The following is a 17,031-nucleotide window of genomic DNA, read 5'->3' on the forward strand; positions in this document are numbered from 1 at the left end:
ATCCAGAGGCCCAGGCGAATGCACTAGGGGCCTTGGGTTCAAATCACACCACGGCAGCTGGTGGAATTTAAATTTGATTCATAAATCTGGAATTTAAAGCTAGTCTCAGTGATGGTGACCATGAAAGCATTGTCGATTGTCATAAAAACCCATCTGGTTCACTAATGCCCTTTAGGGAAGGAAATCTGCCGTCCTTACCTGGCATGGCCTACCTATGACTCCAGACCCACAGCAATGTGGTTGTCTGAAATGGCCAAGCAAACCACTCAGTTCAAGGGCAATGAGGGATGAGCATCAAATGCCGGCTTTGTCAGCAACGTCCAAATCCCATGAAAGAATTATTTTTTTTTAAATCTGTTTTTAACCATATTGGTCAAGGGATAGATTTTGGCCAGGACACTGGGTATTACTCCCCTGCTCTTCTGTGAGTTGTACCATGGAATCTTTTACATCCACCCGAAAGGGCAGATGGGGCCTTGGTTTAACATCTTATTAAAAGGGAAGCAGGCCCTCCCTGAGTGCTGCCATAGGACCATGAGACCATAAAATGTAGGATTTGGTTGACTGCTTTACTAACTTTAAATAACTTCAAATAATTACTGTTTGTGCCAGTGAATGACTTCATTTGTCAGTGTAGACATTACATATGGGCAACAAATGCTGGCTTTGCCATTGACACCCATCTGTTCTGAATTGCCACCATGTTCTGAGATTGGGATTATCTGTCTTGGACACTAGGCGTGGAACTTGGTTCTTTGACAGGCTGTAGACATACTTTAGTATCTGCTTAACACCACCTGATTTAGGACTAAGTCTGGAGTGTCATGGAAGTCTAATCATTTTTGTAATAGTTTTTCTTGTTTATTGTGAATAAATATGATTGGGTCTGTCTGTGTGTGATTTAATTATTTTTTGTAGTCAATTAGGCTGCAAGCTTTAAATCATCAAAAGAAGCTAGGTGCTTGACATGCTACTGAGTAAACATGGATGCTGGTTTAGCATGTAAGGTGTGAAGGGCATTTTCATTTTTATATAAATGAAGGGAGATTTGGATTTCAAAGCGATCTTAGTCTGGTTACAACTAGCCAGATAAACAAGACTAAGGAATGTGTTTATTTTTCCCAAAGGTTACATATATTTTGCTAATAGATAAGGGGACCAAAATTGTTCACAGTATTCTAGGTGTGGTCTAACTAGTGCCTTGTATAGTTTTAGCAAGACTTCCCTATTTTTATACTCCATTCCCTTTGAAATAAAGGCCAACATTCCACTTGCCTTCCCTATTACCTGTTGAACTTGTATGTTAGCTTTTTGGGATTCATGCACAAGGATTCCCAAATCCCTTTGTACTGCAGCTTCTGCCTCTTTCTCCAATTAAATAATATTCAGCTCTACTATTCTTCCTGCCAAAGTGCATAACCTCACATTTTCCCACATTATATTCCAGCTGCCAAGTTTTTGCCCACTCACTTAACCTGTCTATAATCCTTCTGTAGGCTCCTTGTATCATCCTCACCACTTGCCTTCCCACCTATTTTTGTGTCAGCCGCAAACTTGGCAATAGTACATTCACTTCCCTCATCTAAGTCATTAATATATATTGTAAATAATTGTGGCCCTAGCACTGATCCCTGTGGCACTCCACTAGTTACAGGTTGCCATCTCAAAAATGCCCACCTTATCCCAATTCTCTGTCTTCTATTAGTTGGCCAATCCTCTATCCATGCTAAGTAGCCTTATGTGGGGTACCTTATCGAATGCCTTTCGGAAATCCAAATATATTACATCGACTGGTTCCCTGTTATCTATCCTGCTTGTTACCTTCTCAAAGAATTCTAATAAATTTGTTAGGCATGATTTCTCCTTCATGAAGCCATGCTGACTCTGCTTGATCAGACTATGTATTTCTAAATGCTCTGCTATTACGTCCTTTATAATAGACTCCAACATTTTCCCAAAGACAAATGTTAAGCTAACTGGCCTTTGGTTACCTGTTTTTTGTCTCCCTCCCTTTCTGAATAAAGGTATTACATTGGCCATTCTCCAAACCTCTGGGACTTTTCCAGAAGCTAAGGATTCTTGGAAGATTACTACCAGTGCGTCCACTGTCTCTGTAGTTACTTCTTTTAAAATCCTAGGATGCAACCCATCAGGTCCAGGGGACTTATCAGCCTTTAGCTCCATTAGTTTCCCTCGTACTTTTTCTCTAGTGATAGTTATTGTATTTATTTCCTCCCCCCCACCTCCCCACCCCGGCTTTTGCACCTTGATTACTTAGCATTTTTGGAATGCTATTAGTATCTTCTACCGTAAAGACTGAAGCAAAGTATTTATTCATCTCCTTTGCCATTTCCTGGTTCCCCATTATTATTTCCCCAGCCTCATCCTCTAAGGGGCCTATGTTCACTTTGGCCTCTCTCTTCCTTTTTATATATTTAAAGAAACTCTTACTGTCTGTTTTTATATTACTTGCTAGTTTACCCTCAAAGTTTATTTTCTCCCTCATTATTTTTTTGGTCATCTTTTGTTGGTTTTTAAAACTTTCCCAATCCTCTGGCTTACCACTAATCTTTGTCACATTGTATGTTTTTTCTTTCAATTTGATACTGTCCTTAACTTCCTTGGTTAACCATGCTTAGTTTATCCCCTTCCTTGAATCCTTCTTCCTCACTGGGATATATCTTTGTTGAGAGTCATGAACCATTTTCTTAAAAGCCTGCCATTGTTCATCAGCTGTCTTTTCTGCTAAACTCCTTTCCCAGTCCACTCCAGCCAACTCTGCCCTCATTCCATTGTAATTACCCCTATTTCAGTTTAGCACAGTTGTTTCCAACCCAAGTTTCTCACTCTCAAACGGAATGCTAAATTCTACCATATAATGGTCACTGTTTCATATGGGATCCTTTACTCTGAGATCATTTATTAAACCTGCCTCATTACACATTACCAGATCCAAAATAGCCTGATCGCTGGTTGGATTCACAACACATTGTTCTAAGAAACTGTCCCGAATACACTCTATGAATTCTTGCTCGTGTCTACCTCTGCCAATTTGATTTTCCCAATCTACATGAAGATTATAGTCACCCATGCACTGCCTTTTTTACATGCCCTCATTATCTCCTAATTTATTCTCTGTCCTACAGTATAGCTACTGTCAGGGGGCCTATAGGCTACTCCCACCAGTGTCTTCTTCCCTTTGTTATTTCCTACCTCCACCCATATGGATTCTACATCTTCCGATCCGAGATCCTTTCTTCCATGTTGTACTAACAAAGCTACCCCACCACCCTTTCCTTCCTGCCTGTCCTTTTGATAAGTCACATACCCCTGAATATTTAGTTCCTAGCTTTGATCTCCTTGTAACCACATCTCCGTAATGGCTATAAGATCATGCCATTAACCTCTATTCGTGCCACTAATTCATTTATTTTGTTCTAAATACCACGTGCATTTAAGTAAAGGGCCATTAATTTTGCCTTTTTGCCAATTTTTCCCCCTTTGACCCTATTTGCTGCTGTTTTTTTATGTTTGTACACTCTGTCACTTCCTGTCACACTCTGGGTATCATTACCTAAATAGCTGCCCTGCAAGGCTGCCATATCCTTCTGCTTTGTAAGTCTATGTATCCCCTTTCCAGAACCCTCCTCCTGCACAGAAGTATCAGCCTAGTTTGTATGCTCAAGTCTCTAGTGTGGAGTTTGAACCTTCTAACCAAGGCAAGAGTATTTCAATAATCAAGGCTGGCAGACACAAGGCACAAGGAAATAAGGAGCCAACTCCAGGCTGATTAGTGTCGGCTCTGTGAAAAAATAAGAAAAGCTGGTGACCTTGTTATAAGCTGACCCTGGGGAGAAATGCTCAAATGGAAGGACACATGGACCTCACTTTCCTAATGACCCTCATTGTTGCCATAGCTTAAACAGAGGCCACTGGAAATCAGGGAAACACAGGTCCAGAAATTGTAACGTGGACTATTTTGGCCGATTCCAGCTGTTTGTTCCAATGTTACCAAAATGACTGTAGCCTCAGCCCCCTAAAACCGAATTTCCCACTTCCAGGCCATCCATAACGGCCTGGTGTACAATTGGTGCAGACAAACCCAGAGCAGTATTTTAGGGAGGCAATGGAGGGTCTTGCCCACTGGTTGGAGAGCTGGCGCGTGACCTGCATCACCTCTTTTCAGGAAGGCCCATCAAATTAAGTGCCACTCAGGCGCTTCAGGACCCCGGGAGCAAAGTCCTGCCCGTTAAGAGCTACTCAGAGGCCAGCATGTGTATTGAACAGCAGTGCCACCAGGGAGGTGGTGGATCCTGCAGGTATGACACCTGCCCAATGCCTAGTACAGTCGCTGGATCCCAGGCCACAGGGATGTGATGGCAGGAGGGAGGGGGTTTCAGAGTGGAGTGGTCATGGGAAGTTCTGGGGAGGAGGGAAGTTTCGACAGCAAAGGCAGAGGGGTGGTTCTCAGCGGGCCCTCCCCCCGACCCTCCCCAACCTTATGGAGGCGGGAAGGTGCAGTGACAGCCACTCAACACCAAACCTGCCATGAGGGAGGGCGTTAAATAATGCCCCCAGTTTCCAGAGACATGCCTGCTGGCCCTGGCAAGAGTGAGGACCATCCGGAGGGTCAATGCAGAAGTCAGGCCAAAGGTAAAGCAGCCGCAAAAATATAGATGTTGGGGCAGGTTAGTGCTTGGAGGATTGAAGAAACCCTTTTTGCTTGAGACACTTTGATTCCTCCTCCCACAGAGGGGCCTAGCAGCCTCTTGCCCCAGGCCCAGCCAGCCATGGTCTTCAGCAAGTTGCACCACAAATGTGCACCCGAACCACCAAAGACTTCCTCATGGAGGCCCTGTAAAATTGAGGTTCCCTTTAGGACAGTGGCAGTCAGGCAATCCCAGAATAACAGCCCCAGACTTTCCAAGTGACTTTACCTCAGCATTCAAAACGGAATTGGACTGTTATTTGAAAAGAGAGAATGTGCAGGGTTATGGGGAGAAGGTGGGAGAATGGAACTAGGTGAGTTGCTCATTCAGAGAGCCACTACAGACACCATGGGGCAAATCACCTCCTTCTGCACCGTACCAAATCTGTGATTCTGAAATGGGAGTCAACCTATATCCTTGCTTTTAAACATCCATGTTTTAAGCTTAGACCTAACAGCATCTCTTTATACTCATGAAAATGTGGCTCTCCAATCCAACAATTTCCATTAACCAAAGGCATTTACAGATACGGGGCAAAGTGGAGTATATGGAGTTAGGTTGCAAATCAGCCATGATCTCACTGGTCGGTGAATCAGGTTTGAGGGGCTAAATGGCCTCCTCCTGATCTTATGTTCCTGGCAGTCTCCAGAGGTCAAGTCACTTGTATTAATGTTAATCAGGGTTGTGATGAGGAGGTCTTGTGCAGCAGAGACCCTGCCTCTGAACCAGAAGCTCCGGGTTCAAGCCCCACCCCTGCACTTGATGGCCAAGGAAGATGTATTCATAGTATGGCCAAACATGTTGAGTATCAACCTGCAAATCCTTCCAACACATGCCAAAGGCAGAGGGTAAGAGCTGGGGAGATTCCCAGTCAGTCATGTGATGGAAAATCACTATTCATAGCTCATCACTATTCACAGCGCTATACTGCAGCGGGCATGTAGAAGTGCATGATGCCATGGCAACTTGGACTCCTTGAGGGGCCAGTTGGCTGGACAGCCGGTGTGGATCAGATTGGTACTAACAGCACAGGGTTCAATCCCCAGTCCAGTTGTTAATGTCTTGTCAATTACATTGTTGAGGTTTGTTAATGTCATGTCAATTACATTGTTAAGGTTGAGAGAAACAGGTGGCGGGTAATAATTGCCTTTGAGCACATATAAATAGGGGATGGGTGGGACACTGGGTTGAGTGGGAGGACAGCTATGAGACTGAACAAGTCAATAAACTCTCTCAGTAAAGAAAAGCTCTGTGTCCTGGTTTCGACTTCAACCGGTTTGGATCCTATTAACACTGGTTGGGATGGATTGAGGTTCTGCCGCCTTGCCCTACCCATGGTAAAGGGCACAGCTTTGGGTTGGACCTGCCATTGGGCAGAGAACTGAAAGACAACATCCTTTAACAGCTAAACATTGATCTGTACAACATTGGTCAAATGTAGAGATAATCGGCTCTCTCCACTCTAATGTTTATTAAGCCCAACCACCAGAACATACTTAGTTCCTCCTAATCAGGACCTATAGAGAGCCTCCTTTCGTTGGGCCCTAGAGTGTAGTAGAAAGCTTGAGTTACTCACGGTGTCTCATACCAACACAGATTCAACATTTTTCCAGTTACCTGTATTCTGGCTTCAGGGAGGTCGATTTTAGCTGCTAGCCTTTCTCTGGCAAAGACATCTGGATAGTGAGTGCGTTCAAATTCTTTCAAAGAAAAATATGAAAAGTAGATTTTAAAATATGCATGGCTGGAATGTTGAAACTCTTTATTATATTAAGGAAAGTGAAAAATGAGAAAAGGTCAATCAACCTAGGGAAACTCATTCCTTTACTGCCCAAGCTCTCTCATCATACCATCCCGATATGTTCTAGGAACATAGACATTGACAGGTGAAAGAAGACCAAGGTCTATTTACAAAAGCAAAGTGCTGCCAAGGCTACAAAATCGGAAATAAAAACAGAAAATGTTGGAAATTCTGGTCAGGTCCAGCAGTATCTGTGGAGAAAAAAACAGAGTTAATATTTCAGGTCAATGACCTTTCGTTAGAGCTCCAAGGGGGAGATAGTGGTGTCGAGATAATGTCACTGGACTGATAATCTGGAGGCCCAGGCAAATGCTCTGGGTGCATGGGTTCATGGGTTCATATCCCACCACGGCAGCTAATGAAACTTCAATTCAGTTAATAAATCTGTGATCTAAAATAACCATGACAGTTATCACTGATTATTATAAAAGCCCATCTGGTTCACTATTGCCCTTAGGAAAGGATCTGCCATCCTTAACCATGTGACTCCAGATGTCATTGACTCTTAACTCATTTCTGCAATGGCCTAGCGAGCCATTCAATTCAAGGGGCAGTTATAGACAGGTAACAAATGCTGGCCTTGCCAGTGATGCATCGATAAGATGCATTGCAGAAACTCACTAAGGCTCCTTAGGCAGCACCTTCCAAACCCACAACTGCTACCATCTAGAAGGGCAAGGGCAGCAGACATATGGGAACACCACCACCTGGAAGTTCCCCTCTAAGACACTCACCATCCTGACTTGGAAATATATCACCCTTCCATAAGACCATAAGACATAGGAGCAGAAATTAGGCCATTTGGCCCATCGAGTCTGCTCCGCCATTCAATCATGGCTGATAAGTTTCTCAACCCCATTCTCCCGCCTTCTCCCCGTAACCTTTGACCCCCTTACCAATCAAGAACCTATCTATCTCGGTCTTAAATACACTCAATGACCTGGCCTCCACAGCCTTCTGTGGCAATGAATTCCATAGATTCACCACTCTCTGGCTAAAGAAGTTTCTCATCATCTCTGTTCTAAAAGATCTTCCCTTTACTCTGAGGCTGAGCCCTCGGGTCCTAGTCTCTCCTACTAATCCACTCTATCCAGGCCTTTCAGTATTCTGTAAGTTTCAATCAGATCCCCCCTCATCCTTCTAAACTCTATCAAGTCTATACCCAGAGTCCTCAAACATTCCTCCTATGTTAAGCCTTTCATTCCTGGGATCGTTCTCGTGAACCTTCTCTGGACCCTCTCCAGAGCCAGCCTTCCTGAGATACGGGGCCCAAAATTGCTCACAATATTCTAAATGTGGTCTGACCAGAGCCTTATAAAGCCTCAGCAGCACATCCCTGCTTTTATATTCTAGTCCTCTCGAAATAAATGCCAACATTGCATTTGCCTTCCTAACTACTGACTCAACCTGCAAGTTAACCTTGAGAATCCTGGACTAGGACTCCCAAGTCCCTTTGCACTCCAGATTTCTGAATTCTCTTCCCATTTAGAAAATAGTCTATGCCTCTATTCTTCCTACCAAAGTGCATGACCTCACACTTCTCCACGTTGTATTCCATCTGCCACTTCTTTGCCCATTCTCCTAACCTGTCCAAATCCTTCTGCAGCCTCCCCGCCTCCTCAATACTACTTGTCCCTCCACCTATCTTTGTATCATCTGCAAACTTAGCCAGGATGCCCTCAGTTCCTTCATCTAGATCATTAATGTATAAAGTGAAAAGTTGTGGGCCCAACACTGACCCCTGCGGAACTCTACTAGTTACCGGCCGCCATCCTGAGAAGGACCCCCTTATCCCCACTCACTGCCTCCTGCCAGACAGCCAATCTTCTATCCATGCTAGTATCTTGCCTCTAACACCATGGGCTCTTATCTTACTGAGCAGCCTCCTGTGTGGCACCTTATCAAAGGCCTTCTGGAAGTCCAAGCAGATAACATCCATTGGCTCTCCTTTGTCTAACCTACCCGTTACTTCCTCAAAGAATTCTAACAGATTTGTCAGGCATGACCTCCCCTTGATGAAACCATGCTGACTTTGCCTGATTTTACCATGCACTTCCAAGTATTCTGAAATCTCATCCTTAATAATGGACTCTAAAATCTTACCATCAACCGACGTCAGGCTAATCGGCCTGTAATTTCCCATCTTTTCCCTCACTCCCTTCTTAAACAGGGGGGTTACATTAGCGATTTTCCAGTCCTCTGGGACCTTCCCTGACTCCAGTGATTCCTGAAAGATCACCACTAACGCCTCCACTATCTCTTCAGCTATCTCCTTCAGAACTCTGGGGTGTAATCCGTCTGGTCCAGGTGATTTATCCACCATCAGACCTTTCAGTTTTCCTAGCACCTTCTCCTTGGTAATGGCCACCATACTCACCTCTGCCTCCCGGTTCCCTTGAACTCGTGTCTTCCGTGAAGACTGACGCAAAGTACCTATTCAGTTCCTCCGCCATTTCTTTGTTCCCCACTACTACTTCTCCAGCGTCATTTTCCAGCGGCCCAATGTCCACTTTTGCCTCTCTCTTACCCTTTATATATCTAAAAAAACTCTTGCAATCTTCTTTTATATTACTGGCTAGTTTACCCTCATATTTAATCTTCTCCTTCCTTATTTCTTTTTTAGTTGTCCTCTGTTGGTCTCTGTAGGCTTCCCAATCCCCTGATTTACCACTGCTCTTCGCCGCATTGTATGCTTTCTCTTTAGCTTTTATGCTGTCCCTGACTTCCCTTGTCAGCCATGGTTGCCTCGTCCTCCCTTTAGTATGCTTCTTCTTCCTAGGGATGAATTTTTGCTCTGTCTCCCAAATTACTCCCAGAAACTCCTGCCATTGCTGTTCCACTGTCTTTCCTGCTAGGCTCATCTCCCAATCAATTCTGGCCAGCTCCTCCCTCATGCCTCTGTAGTTGCCGTTATTCAACTGTAATACCGTTACATCTGATTCCAGCTTTTTCCTCTCAAATTGCAGGGTAAATTCTATCATATTATGGTCACTTCCTCCTAAGGGTTCCTTCACCTTAAGCTCCCTTATCAAATCTGCCTCATTACACATCACTAAATTGCCTGTTCCCTAGTGGGCTCCACCACAGGCTGCTCCAAAAAGCCATCTCGTAGACATTCCACAAATTCCTTTTCTTGGAATCCATTACCAACCTGATTTTCCCAGTCTACCTGCATATTGAAATCCCCCATGATCACTGTAACCTTGCCTTTCTTACACGCCTTTTCTATCTCCTGGTGTATCTTGTGCCCCACATCCTGACTACTGTTCGGAGGCCTGTACATAACTCTCATTATGGTTTTTTAACCTTTGCGGTTCCTCAACTCTACCCACACAGATTCGATATCATCTGACCCTACGTCATTTCTTGCTATCGATTTAATTTCATTTCTTACTAACAAAGCAACCCCACCCCCTCTGCCAACCTTTCTATCTTTTCAATAGGATGTATATCCTTGGATATTTAGCTCCCAGTCCTGATCCCCTTGCAGCCATGTCTCCGTGATGCCCACCACATCACACCTGCCAATTCCAATCTGCGCCACAAGCTCATTTACCTTATTTCGTATACTGCGTGCATTCAGATACAATACCTTCAGTCCTGTATTTCCCATCCCCTTTCTCATTGTCGTCCCTTTATCTGATGTGCTTGAAGTTAGATTCCTAGCCCTTTCCAGCCACTCTGTCCTATTTTGTGTTCTGGAGACTTTAATAGCCTCTCCTGGGCTCTCCTTTCTTTTCAGTTTTTTCATAATTTTCCATGAAGTTGAATCCACCCCCCCACACGCTAACCTGCTGCTTTGTTTCCCATTAGTCATACTTCTTGGAGTTTTACCCTTCCCTTCCCCCCCACTTTCTAGTTTAAAGTCCTGTTGACCACCCTATTTACCCTTTTCGCTAGAACATTGGTCCCAGATCGGTTCAGGTGGAGACCCTCCCAACAGTACAGATCCCTCCTGTTCCAATACTGATGCCAGTGCCCCACGAAATGGAACCCCTCTTTCCCGCACCACTCCTTTAGCCACGTGTTTACTTCCCTTATTCTCGCGTCCCTATGCCAATTTGCACGTGGCTCGGGTAGTAATCCGGAGATTATAACCCTTGAGGGCCTGTTCTTTAATTTAGTTCCTAGTTCCTGATAAACCCCAAACAGGTCCTCTTTCCTAGTCTTACCTATGTTATTTGTCCCGACATGGACCACAACAACTGGATCCTCCCCCTCCCTCTCCAATATCGTTTCAAGCCGGTCAGAGATGTCCCTCACCCTGGCACTGGGCAGGCAACATACCATGTGGGACTCTCGATCCTGCTCACAAAGGATGCTATCAATTCCCCTAATTATAGAGTCCCCTACAACTATCACTTGTCTTTTTGCTCCCCCCTCTTGAATGGCCTCCTGTACCACAGTGCAGTGGTCATCCACACACCTCATACCTGTTGGACAAGGTTAAGAGCTGAGGCTCCTCTGTTCCTGAACACAGGATCCCTCTACCTGCCTCACTTGCAGTCACACCCTGCTGACCCTGACCACTGACCGAACTTGAGGTACTTAATCTACCGGGTATGACCGCCTCCTGAAACAAAGCGTCCAGGTAACTCTCCCCCTCCCGGATGTGCTGCAGCGTCCGGAGCTCAGACTCCAGCTCATCAATTCTGAGCCAGAGTTCCTCCAGCAACCAATATTTGCTGCAGATGTGGTCACTGCAGCTCGCAATGGGATCTGCCAGCTCCCACATCATACAGCTACAGCACATCAGCTGCCCAGCCATCTCGACTTAGATAATTAATTTATTAATTAGCTTTGCAAGTGTTTTTTTTTCAAATTTGGTGCAGATTTCCTACCAACCAATCAGGTCACAGCTTTCCTGTGATGTCACTTTTTCAGTTTTGGCTTCAGTTACTCTGTGCCCCGAGGTCACCGCTCCAGTGCTCCTCCCTCCGAGTCTGCTCCCAGGATTTACTCACCAATCAGCTGCTTTTTCTTTAAAATCAACTTTCAGAAGAGTGTCCCTCGCAGGTCTGGTGCACTCCTGAAGGCACTGCCTCTTCCTCTCGCTCTTTTTTTTCAGGTTTGAGGAGGATGGAGGGATGGAAACACTACAGCAATGTAGTGTTTGGGGCTATTCCGTTCTTTGACAGTGGGTCCTCCTCAATTGCCTCCTGAGTCATAGTGTCTGCGGTGACTTCTCCCAGAATGCTTCGGTCACTTCTCACCAGCGCCCTCTGTTGGATGCTCTTCCTCCTGTTGAGTGCATGAGTTTTTCTCCTCGATTCCCTCCTGAGTCGCGGTGGCTGCGGTGACTTCTCCCATAATGCTTCGGTCACTTCTCACCAGCGCCCTCTGTTGGATGCTCTTCCTCCTGTTGAGTGCAAGAGCCCTTCTCCTCAATTCCCTCCTGAGTCGCGGTGGCTGCGGTGACTTCTCCCAGAATGCTTCGGTCACTTCTCACCAGCGCCCTCTGTTGGATGCTCTTCCTCCTGTTGAGTGCAAGAGCCCTTCTCCTCGATTCCCTCCTGAGTCGCGGTGGCTGCGGTGACTTCTACCAGAATGCTTCAGTCACTTCTCACCAGCGCCCTCTGTTGGATCAACCTTCACTGTCGCTGGGTCAAAATCCTGGAGCTCCCTCTCTAACAGCACGGTGGGTGTACCTGCGCCACATGGACTGCAACGGTTCAAGAAGGCAGCTCACCGCCACCTTCTCAATGGCAATTAGAGATGGGCAATAAATGCCGGCCCAGCCAGCAATACCCACATCCTGTAAATGAATAAAAAATATTGCCCACATCTCGAGACAATAATGCCCCATCCCATAGAATTTGAAAAAGTTAGTTTACCTTCTGCCATTCTGCTGGTTACATGATGCAATGATAATGGAGTCATGATTAATCACATTGATCAATCTCTATCAATGAGTCCATAACAGAACCAGACATGAGGTGAGGAAAACCCCCAGTGGTGGGGAATGATAGCTCCAGAGTCACCCCTCCCCATCACGCTGCACTGACCATATGTCATGCCTCAAACTACTCAAAAACTATAATATGTGAGTTTTAAATTTTTGTGCATTTATTAGTGAAATGGTGAGATGTAAAGCAGATTGAGAGAGTGCTTCATTGATTATTGTGGCTGCAACACTACCCCTTAGTTACTGGTGGGCAATAGATGTTTGTTCAGCAGATAAACATGTGAAAAATGCTTATCTCATTGTGTGTTAGGTGCTTTCTATTAAAACTAATCCATGTGGCTAAAATAGTGATGCCATAGGCACACTCTGACCAGTCAGCGATTTCTATGAGTTAACGCTGTGCTTAAAAGCATTAGATTATACAATCCAATATTGGTTTGTTGGCGTAGGGTGAACTAGATTAGCACTAAGTGCGGAAGCGGGCAGGTAAAACGATGTTTTACGCACTGGCTGCAATGGCGGCTTTTCACGCCGTATCGTCCCAAACCCGCCGCATTAATTATGCATTGCTGGGAAATACGCCGTTTCCATGGCGGGTGGGCTCTCATTCGCCCACCTCGCCATCACCTCGCTGCTTCATCACGCCAGGTGCCATATTTAAAGTCCAGCCACACGCACACCTCTCAGCACTTCCAACCCACAACTACTGCAAAGAAGACAGGATGGCTCCGAAAGGCAAAAAGACTGCAGCCCCCAGGCTCAATGGCATGTCCCTCCAGCACCTTTTGGATGTAGTGGGGACTCGCCGTGTCGTTCTCTACCCCCACTCTGGCCACAGGATGGGCAGCAACCTCACTAATCCGGCTTGGGAGGCGGTGGTCAGCACCAATACCCTGCAAAAGAAGACAGCCATCCTGTGCTGCTACAGGATGAATGGTCTCATCTGATCCACCAGGGTAATTCAACTCTTCTCATCACTCTCAACTCACGCACTCACATACCCATCACACATCCACAGGGATCTCACACCTCAAGGGACAACACCACTATCTGACACACCTTCACATCTCCATCAGGCTCATACCCTCTCAAGCTCACATCCTCATCCTGTCCATGGCTCCATTCACCACATAAACATTCCACTCAGTGCCCTGTGTCTTGCTTGGACTCTCTCCATCTGTTTTCATGTAGGAGAAGCCTGCTCACATCAGCAGGAAGAGGTCCCAGACTGGGGGTGGAGTGGCCCACATTAGGCCCCTCACTCACTGTGAGGAGTGTGCCATCGCACTGACTGGTGAAGATGTGCCTGCGGTGACAGTGAAGTCAGTGGTGAACATCCTCGTAAGGATCCTGCACCATATCATCCCTCTCTCAATTCAAATGTGAGTGCTCTCTCTCCTGCTTTTGACTCTGCTATGCCCTACTTATCTCTTGTTTGGTTCACAGGGAGCCAAGTGACTGACACCCTCAGAATCCTCACCTCCAGCCAAGAGAACACCCCCTCCATTGAAGAGCTGGAAATAAGCAGCCTGGAAGACCCGTCACAGTGCTTACCCACACCCTGCACCGGTGACATACATCTCAGTGGAGCTCAGATCTAGAGCTCAGGTTCACAACCTGGTGGTCACAGCACAGACACATATCCACGGCAGCAGCAGGAGGCAGGTTTGTGCGAGCTCCCCAGTACCTGGAGGACTGCCGGGGATCAGGCATCTGTGAGGGCCGAGTCAGGTGACAAGCCTCTGGATTCAGCCTTCCAACTTATCCTGGAGAGTGAGCAGAAGACGTGGGAACATCACGCAGAGTTGCTGGAAGCCCTCAGCAGAATGGCACACGAGTTGAAGGGGTGTGTCTGTCTGACCTCTGATGAAATGGTGCCCACCTGTGTGTGTATGAAGGTCTCCATGGGGAGGACGGTGGGCGCAATGAAGACCCCGGTCCAGCAGAACGTGGAGATGCGTGCACTTCATCGCAGGAGCCATGGGTGAGTTCCTGCAGTGACAATGAGAGGGGGAAACGAGGCAGTGATGTCCCTTCAGGTGCTCCTTCCCCTCAAGGGGTCAGGCCGGGGCACCCGAAGGGAGGAGAAGCAGCAGCTGGACACCCCCGGGTCATCCACTCAGGAATCTGAGGCTGTCCTCTCCCTTCGAGCCCCCTTTGCCTGTGACCCCCTCAACCTCATCCTCTGTCACTACAGAGGCCAACGAGTGATTCTGGAGGGAGAAGTGTGTGTGTGTGCCAGGACCTTCCGAAGCCTTGTGCAAACACTCTCCCACACATGCGGACCCTTCACGTATCATACTCACCTCAGTGTCCGGAGCATTTTGAATGATGCCTGCTGGGGTTCGCTTCAGTTGTCCATCTGAGCTGACCTGCATCTCCACCCACCCACTGATCACACTCCCAGACAGCGCCTGATCTCGCCCACCATGACTGTCGTTTCACTTTCGATTTGGACAGCATGGTCTGAATTCGTTTTTTCATGTGCTCCCCATCTTTTCCCCTCCCCCAGTCACCCTTTTCTTTTCCCCCATCACAGTTGATCCCCTCCGACATCACCTTCCACCTCCGTGACCTACCAGCCACAACACTTTTCCTTCGGAGATGTCCAGGTGAACGTGCACATTCCCTTCCTTCCTGAAAATCCCACCTCCATATTCATAACCCCGACCTCCTCCTCGACACCCCCAAGGGTCAGTGTCTGCCTCTGAGTCCCCACCACCACCCCTGCCGTCCCTTCTACCGCTACCGTCAAAACTTTGTCCTCCCACCCTATCGCCTCGCTCTGCCCTTGGTCATTCTCACCATTCCCTCATACCATGTCCACCCTCAGTTCACTCCCCAAGAGGCAGTCATGGACCCATCAGGCCCCTCCCTCGCACGTTCACCTGGACATCTCCCCATCCAGACCCCTTCCCCCCACCCCACCCCGCAACCCCTTCCCCTCCTGGAAGCCCTTCCCCCTCTTAGCCCTCCCAATCCCCCCCAGACACCCCCACTCCAGCTTGGTCCCTCCCCCTTCCTGACTTCCTCAGGCGCACTTCGTCCTCCAACTTAACTACTTCCCAGTTCCCGACTCCTACCTCCATCCTTACTTCTTCCTCCACCCTCACTCCCTCCCCGTCTGCACTTCTTCCTCCCCTCCGGACTCCCTCCCTTCTCCACACTCCTTCCTCCTCCTGGATTCCTTCCCCTCTCAGCACTCTTTCCCCCCTCCAAACTCCTTCCCTTACACCTTCCACCAGTCCCCTGTACACCTAGTTCCCCAGTTGCCATCTTCTCCCCGGTTACTCCCTCTTCTTCACCATACTGCCTCACCCGTCCCAACCTCACCCCCCCACCCCCGCCGGACACCTTCATTCCCTCCTCCCAACCTCACCTCCCCAACACCTTCGATCCCCCTCCCAACCTCACCCCCCAACACCTTCATTCCCCCCACAACCTCACCCCCCCCCCCATGCCTTCATTTCTCCCCCTCCCAACCTCACCCACCCCATCGAAACCTTCATTCCCCCCTCCCAACCGAGCTCCCCCATCAACACCTCTTCCTCGCCAGGTCAATCCTGGACCTTCCTCTCCCACTCCCTCAACCATCATCCATTGTGAGCATCACCGGTGACTTTCCAACTTCCGTCAGCAGAGCCATGCCCATGAGAATCCACCCAGCATGCCGTGGACGTTCCTCCAAGATCCCATTGCTGTCGGGCTCCAGCATCTTCTGCTCCTCGGATGTCCGCGATGTGAGCAAGGCCCTGGTGGTAAGTCCTGACTTTTGCACATCACGGTTGTTAAGGCCTGTTCTGCACCATCGTACTTTCCTGCCAACGTGGGCGGACGATCCAGCGGGGGTGGGTGGGTGGGGAAGAGTCTGGCCGGCTGGCCTTATAATGATATGCGGATGTATTACAATGAGGTTCCTAATGTCCGATGGCGGGGAACATGGCCCACCACTGGAGGGCGTAGCTGACGATTGCAAACTGGTTTCACGACGTCGTGAAATCGATTTTTGGCCTTCTTGCCATATTGTCTGTACACGCCACCAAACATGCCCAATGCCAGCGGGCCACAGAAAATCCCCGCCAGAGTGATCTCCGGTTAATCACCTCACTCCAGTATTATGCAAATGTACATGTTGCATTCCCAACATTCCCACCTCAAGACAGTATGGTCACTCTTCAAACTCAAGAGAGTGATTCATTTTCTCCAATGGATCGCCACCCCCTTCCCCTCCTCTCCTGAAGATACAGCCCTCTGCTCTCTGGGGTCTACTCCATGTTAAAAGCCAGCAAGGGCTGATGGAAATGTCTCCATGACAGGATGATCAAATAAAAGAAGAAAAGAAAGACTTGCATTTATATAGTGCTTTTCACAACCATCTCAAAGTGCTTTACAGCCAGTGAAGTACTTTTTGAAGTAGTCGTTTGGTAGTTCAGAATTTGAGCATTGCTGAATAAAGACGTCTTGTTGAAGCTTTTCGTGTTACACTCATCAGGACAATTGCAAGAATATCAAAATCAGGGGAAGCAACAACTTTATACTGATTCCCCTGACACTGATATTCTTGTGATTGTCCTGATGAGTGCAAGACAAAAAGCTTTGATAAAACGTCTCTTTTT

At 47.3% G+C, this 17,031-nt stretch overlaps 1 protein-coding gene across 1 annotated transcript in view; it reads right to left on the reverse strand.

Annotated features, from left to right (window-relative positions):
• LOC144669308 (paired box protein Pax-6-like) overlaps nt 1–17,031 on the reverse strand; it is a 64,435-nt gene that overhangs the window by 10,082 nt on the left and 37,322 nt on the right. The window contains exon 5 of the mRNA XM_078531668.1: nt 6,327–6,409. Coding sequence (XP_078387794.1) covers nt 6,327–6,409 — 83 coding nt within the window. The remainder of the gene's footprint in view (nt 1–6,326; nt 6,410–17,031) is intronic.

This window comes from Cetorhinus maximus, chromosome 29, assembly GCF_964194155.1.
Source record: "Cetorhinus maximus chromosome 29, sCetMax3.hap1.1, whole genome shotgun sequence".
Taxonomy (NCBI): Eukaryota; Metazoa; Chordata; class Chondrichthyes; order Lamniformes; family Cetorhinidae; genus Cetorhinus; species Cetorhinus maximus.